General features: G+C 34.6%; 1 protein-coding gene across 1 annotated transcript; it reads right to left on the reverse strand.

The window, feature by feature from the left end:
- Window positions 1-3351: 3351 nt before the first annotated feature.
- On the reverse strand, window positions 3352-4293 carry LOC113343549 (zinc finger protein ZAT8-like). The gene has a single exon (XM_026587705.1). The coding sequence runs from the start codon at window positions 4147-4149 to the stop codon at window positions 3499-3501; it is 651 nt and encodes a 216-aa protein (XP_026443490.1). The 5' UTR covers window positions 4150-4293; the 3' UTR covers window positions 3352-3498.
- Between the last annotated feature and the right edge of the window lie 2518 nt (window positions 4294-6811).

Below are 6811 nucleotides of genomic sequence, written 5' to 3' on the forward strand. Positions count from 1 at the left end.
AAAAACAGAGTGAGTCACGTGTTCAACACGTTGCCCTTAAGACTTTAGCGCCCGGATACACTCAAGAGTGATGCTATAGCCCTCACAGGACGGATATCTCCAAGATAAAACACTCTAATACACCTACTACTAGCATATGTAGTAGATGCTCAACTTGAGCTTGGCAACTCCGAAAAAACCATAAAGGAAAATCTCGAACGCTTGAGAAAACAATATAAAATATTTTTTTTCCCTTGGGGTCCCTCTAAATATAGAGCAACCCCTTTCCCATAAATTTTACAAAAGTAGTGAATTTGTTTATATAATTGACAAATACAACTTAAGAAAAAAAACTCCCCGATGTGGAATTAAAAAGTTTATATAGTTTCTTAAAACTACTAAAAATTGGAAACTCCACAATGTGGGACTAAAAAGTTTCATTCACAAAAGAAAACAATAAATTATAATTTTTTATTAAAACTTTAAAAGATTATTTTTTTATTAGTCGTTTTCCAACACCATTTGGGATAATTTAGAAAATACAAAAACTAAGGTCTTTCTTGAACATGAACACGTATGATAGGCAAATAGAGGTATTAGAGCCAATCAGGAATCAGGGATGACGCTTCACAATGCGGCAGGCTGCGTGTTTATTATTGAAGAATAAACCAAGATACTATGAAGAAGACAAAAGGGATCAACAAGTGTTGTTGATAAGTAGTATGGATGAACTATGAAAGTTGACAGAATGAGGTTCGATCAACTGGTACAGTTGTCACGATGTGAATGGATCAACTGGTATTGCTGATACGGTGGTACGGTATTTAGAAATTTACTTGGGTTGCAAGTATTACTGGTTTTAAGAGTTTGTTTACGTGAGAATTGTCTAGAAGTTTCTTTGTTAGAGTTTGATTATGTTAGGAAGGTCTTTTTGCTTGAGAGTCGAGTTTATTAGTCATATAAATAGATTGTTGAGCCATGAGTCGAAACACATCAATTAAAAAAAGTTTGTTTGAGTTTAGTTTTGTGTTCTTTCTTTATGTCTTTGATACATTTATCTTAGTGACTGGTGTGAGCATAATGCTTGTACGGATGTGGAGGTCGGTGATGCTGCATTTATGGATCATGAAAAATCAAATGCAATGCGCTTTTATCCATGAGGAAATAAAAAGTTTGGATGGTCAATTTCTGAAGATTGACTGGTGTGTGAGTATATAATGGCGACGCCATGCTGGCGCAACTAGCTACCTATGTTAGAATTCAATGTGTTACAAATGGGAAAGTTATACTAATATTCTGGAAACAAAATGAAGTAAAGAACTTCAATCTTTTGCTCCAGATGTCTCACAAAATCAGTTTATTTTTGAAATAGTCAAAAGTCAAAGCAAGTGATACCTAACTTAACTAAGTTAAACTGAGTGATTTAAATCCAAATTTGTTTGAATACTAAACCCCAGTCTAAATGGAAAAATGATTCCAAAATATCATGTGTCACCTCTATCATTATAATGCGTTAATTCATTATTTTTGAAAAGCTATCCATTAAGATACTCTCCAGCAGAGTGTTCATACTTCATATTAGTCGGATTTTCGCATGACCTCAATCTTTGTATCTGTATTCTGGTTTTTTTATGGAAATTTTGAAATTTTTGCAAACTTTGGTCTTACAAGGAGTAACAGAAAAAAGAAATCGCTAACCTAAATACAGTCAGGCAAGTTATAAAAATTTGATATCATTAATGAATTAATATGACCGCTGCACAGTAAGATGATAAGTGTGAAGTACCGCAAAAACGTGAACTTGCAAACAACTGCTTGTCTGAAACTGTGAATATATATATATATATGCTATTGTGGTAACTTACAGTGTTTGAATTAGAAATTTCTTTGGACTAATCACGGGAACTATAACTTGCTTCAACTTTTAATGTAAGAGAAATTGGGTGAATTGTCCAAATATTTTCAAAATATGGTTTTAATAGATGAGTAAAAATAGTATGGGTGAAATGGACACAAAAAAATAGTAGGAATGAATCTGAATTCATCCTGGCTCAAACTTAAAAAATATCAAGGGTGAAACTGGATGCATCGTGATGTAAATTAAAAATAAGAAAAAATATTTAAAAATGGATAGTATGAAACTGGTTACATCCTAAATATTTTTACATTCTCGTCCATTTAAACAATTTCAAATTTTACATGTCTTTTTCACCCAGAAATTATCGTTATTGAATTAATCGACCAATTTTGTGTTAATGTAACTTGCAGTAACAAGCAAGTGACAAGTAACAACTAATGCCCCGTTGGTTGCATTTTCAAAACTAGATTCTTCCTTTGTTTTTATCTTAAATAAAGGTAGTCCCCAAATTGGGCAACCCGATTTAGACAAGTATAGACTATTTTTTTCAGTATTCTTTAGGAAAACCAATCACAGAGCAGTCCATTAAGTCTAAAAGTCATCAAGACATTCACAAGTTTACTTGACAAATTGCAGCAGTCTATTTCAGTACTGTGGTCTGAGTCAACCTTTGTGTACGGAATCTCTATCCAAGTTGCCTTTATTTAAAAGTTTTAGTGAAGGAAACCATGAGCTAGAATAGGTGGCTAATCTTAAGTCAAATTACGTGACATGAGCAATATTGTATGATTTGGTCACTGAAGAGTGCTAGCTATGTATTAGTTGACTTCGTATCAGTCTAAGGTTTCTAGATAATCAATCTGCGTAACGCGCTGATCAGTTCACTTGCTAAGCTAACATTAAGACTATTTAAGATCATACTAATCTTATTAATATTTTATGACCTTTATATAATCATATCTACTAATTTGATAATTAAGAAACTCATTTCGATGTCATGACAAACTAAGTGAGATTAAATGAAAGAATATTTTTGTATTTTGTTGTACACGGTATTTACTCTGCTAAGGTTGTATTCGGTACTAGATTATTCAGTAACGTCATGCGACATCTCTTTGGAAAAAAATTCATAGAATATGTCTTACTTAAGAATCCAAACTATGAAAAAAACCAGTTAGAAGTGTGGAAGATCAAGTTTAATGGTCTTCGAAAATTAACCTAAAATGTTTGGTCATCTATATTTTAATAGATGCTGATTTTTTCCTAAATCTTCGTTGAACAAAAAAAGGGTAACATAAGCTAGTATTCTGTAAAAAATCGATTCGTTTCATAAAATTTACAGCTACCGAACACAACTTAATATAACTGTTACCCTAATGTAACTAGATGCTGGTTATCTAACACTCAGACTCAGATTGTGGATTTCGCCATTTATTGATTTTACCAGCTTTAGAGATTGATGCATTAGAGGATTAAACGTTTAAAGTATGGACAAATTCAGTCAAATCAGATCCTAGATGAAAGTATAAAAATTCTCTTTTTAACCAAAATCAAATAGTTACACCGTTTATACAGAGAATTTGGTGGGAACAGTACAAGGATGAATTCTATGTAAAATCTAGAGCTACCTACTTACCTAGGAGGTATAGTGTACATAATAATCAAATAAAACTGTAAATAACGGGTGTCGTCGACATCTGTTTGGTTGCTGATACAAGAGATGAGAACTCAAAATCATTGCAATCTTTTGTTGTTGTTGTAGGCAGAGGATCAGATATATTCAGATCCAAGTTCAGACCCAAAATTCTCCTGCTACTATTCGACCTCTTGAATACAGGTACAGGTACTTGTTGTTTTTCACTGGTATCAGTTGTAATATTTGATGAAGAGGGTGATAATACTGCTGTTTTTGTAGTTGCCAATGAAGATTCAAGCATGGCAGCTCTATGTCTTCTCATATGCCCACCCAAAGCTTGTCCAATCGCAAACTCTAACCCGCAAATTGAACATTCATGAATCTTCGGTTTCGTCACTTGTTGTTGGCTCCTTAGATCATCAGATGATACTTGGTCTGCCAATTTAGGTTTCTTGTGACTCGCTCTATGTCCCCCAAGTGCTTGAAATGACGGAAACTGTCTACTGCATGTTTTACACTCGTAAACACGGCTTTTTGAACTTGTCGATATCGTCTGTGCCTGAATGAACGGTCGATAGTCGATCTGATCTCCTCCTCCGTTTCGTGATAATAACATCAAACATGTCGCCATGTTATCTTCCATTTCTTCTCTACATCTCTTACCATTCATCATCATATATGACTTTTTTGTATAGTACTAGAAAAATATAGTATGTTTCAAGTGATTATGAAGGTGAGTTTTCTTTTTTTTTTTTGGAAACTAATGTATTTGCAGAGAACGAATCTAAGTGTGAAATTTCTGTTGCTGTTGTGAATGGAGAAAAGAAAGAGGAGAAGGTGTATTTATAGAGTGGTTGCGGCTGTGGATGTTCAAACTTGAGAAAGTGGTTATAGTCGACTAAGGAATAAGAAGATATTTGTGTTGACTAGGCAATGATGACTAACGTGGCTTGTTGGCCCTGTTCCTTAAAGGGTTTGTGTAAAGTTATAATAACATGTGGGGATTTTCTGGCCAAGTACTGATTCAATTGATGTAATGGTGTACGTAACTTTATTGAAGATAAGGCTGTGACTAATGGAGTAGCGAGAAAGATGCAACTAGTACACTTGCTGCTAACTTCTTTTCCACTCAATGCATCTTTTGTCCTTGTTTCTAGAAGATTCCATGTTTGAGCTTGTCTTGTCTAGTATGAACAAAATGTGGATGACTACAAACAAAGTAAACGAAGTACAATTTGAGATAGACATATGACAGTGTTTTACTTACTCGAACTATTCGTGGCAAAATCTGTTCCATATAAGTGGGGATTGTACTTTAGAGTGATTACTGCTTCATTGAAATTTAAGAACAGCTGTTATTATCGCATTAATCAATTATCTTGCGTTTCCGTTGCTGTTGCTGTTGATTTTATCTTACCTTCATGAATAAATAACTGACTTCACCTCATTTGGTAAAAGGAAAAATACTTTTATTTTAGGTAGTCCGTGTGCAGTGTGCATGCGTTGTAGTTATACAATAATATATTTCTTTTATTTTAAGATGTTACCAACAGACACATTCCAATATTACTGATTGCAGTGATATATTTTGATGACTTAACCTAACAAGGAAGATATTAGGGGGAACAAACGCATATTTTCAACTAGTACATTGCTACAAGCTACGTGCTAGTATCATCATGTTACGCGTTTTTTACTCCTTAAAGAGCCTTCACACTTAACACTATTCAATTTGATTACGAACTCTAAGTACTGAGTCACGGATAAGGATTACTAAAACGAGATATTCCCTTAAATTATCATGAAACCTCCAACTAAACATTCCATTTGGGATAATTTAAAATACAAAAATTAAGATTTTCCTCGAGATTAACCGCGTATGACAGGAAAGTGGAGATATTAGCATGAAAAATGGCCAATGAGGAGCCGGGAATGACACTTCACGTTGCTGCTGTCTACTGGCTGATCTTGGTGACTGGTGTGAGCACAATGCATGTGGATGGTGAGGTCGGTGCTGTTGCATTTATGGAACACGAAAAATCAAATGCAATATCAAATGCAATGTACTTACTACCATGGAGAAAAGATTGACTGGTCAATCGTGTGAGTATAAAGGCGACGTCATGCTGGCGCAAGGTAGAACGAGTTTCAAACCAACACACCGAGTTGCAAAAGGGAAAGTTAAAATGGGTTGACTCGGAAATTTTTTTATTCAAAATTAGACACCGTCTCAATGGGAAAAGGATCCTACGAACCGGCTTTGAATCGGTCTATATTTGATTGTTTAGGACTTTCAACAAAGACATAGTCTAGTACTCGGCGCATATTGGTCGTACATTTCTAGATAACGAATTCATATATTCCGATTAATAAATAAATTTTTATCTATGAATTCTCGTTTTCTTCTTCTCTTCCAAGCACAAGCCATTGAATAAGAAAAAGAAAATCGATCATAAATCAATACTTCATTCATGCTTCTACTTTTCTCTTTCGATTACAAAGGCCACCCCAGAAGCAGAAAGATCTCAAGGTGGTCAAGTATGTTAATTTCTAACGACAGGTGGTCAAGGTGGCAGTATGCCTGCTTTTAGTAATTTGCTTGAACAACAATAAACTAACGAAACAGTGACTTGGGTTTTCTGGTATAAACACATTAACTTCTTGGGTAAGTGACTGAATCAGGGACGAATTTTTTTCTACACTGCTAAGTCATAATCAAAGATTCGAAGTATGTCTTTTTCATGATTAGTTTGATGTGTGATTATTATAACCAAATTCAAATCAGCACTATATCATTCATCAGACTAATTGAGCTACTGTCGCTGGTGAACTCGTTTTTAATTGAATGGCGACGCAAGTAAAACTAAGAGTATCATTATAAATTGACAGAAAAAGATGGGACACCGACAGGCTCTATTCAACGGAGAATAGCAGAGCGTGGAATATCAATATGTACTCTTCAAGTAGCCAAAAGACCAACTGCCAAATTTATACTATTTAAAGATTATAGTCTTGGACAGGTCTTTTGTCTGGGAGCTTAAAAGAAGAGTAAGAATGAACTAATGGCAATGCTTCACAACTAGCTCTTTGACGTGCACAACAGCCACCAACAAGCCAATCTTACCTAGCAAGTCGATAATTTCTGTAAACGTTTCAGTGACAGCAATCTAGCGCATCATGCTCTCAGGCACTCGACTGCATACATCTAGTATGAACTTCTAAGTTGTTATAGTTCACATCTCTAAAGGATAAATAGCAAAATGACGCCATATAGAGATCATTATCATACACTCTACTACGTAATAGCACAAGTCAAATCAAACTTTATTTTTGGGTTG

Source organism: Papaver somniferum, unplaced genomic scaffold (assembly GCF_003573695.1).
Source record: "Papaver somniferum cultivar HN1 unplaced genomic scaffold, ASM357369v1 unplaced-scaffold_6, whole genome shotgun sequence".
In the NCBI taxonomy this organism is placed as follows: Eukaryota; Viridiplantae; Streptophyta; class Magnoliopsida; order Ranunculales; family Papaveraceae; genus Papaver; species Papaver somniferum.

Bases quoted from the DNA above. Each gene is read 5' to 3' on its own strand.
- LOC113343549 (XM_026587705.1), bottom strand. From the start codon at position 4,149: ATGATGATGAATGGTAAGAGATGTAGAGAAGAAATGGAAGATAACATG.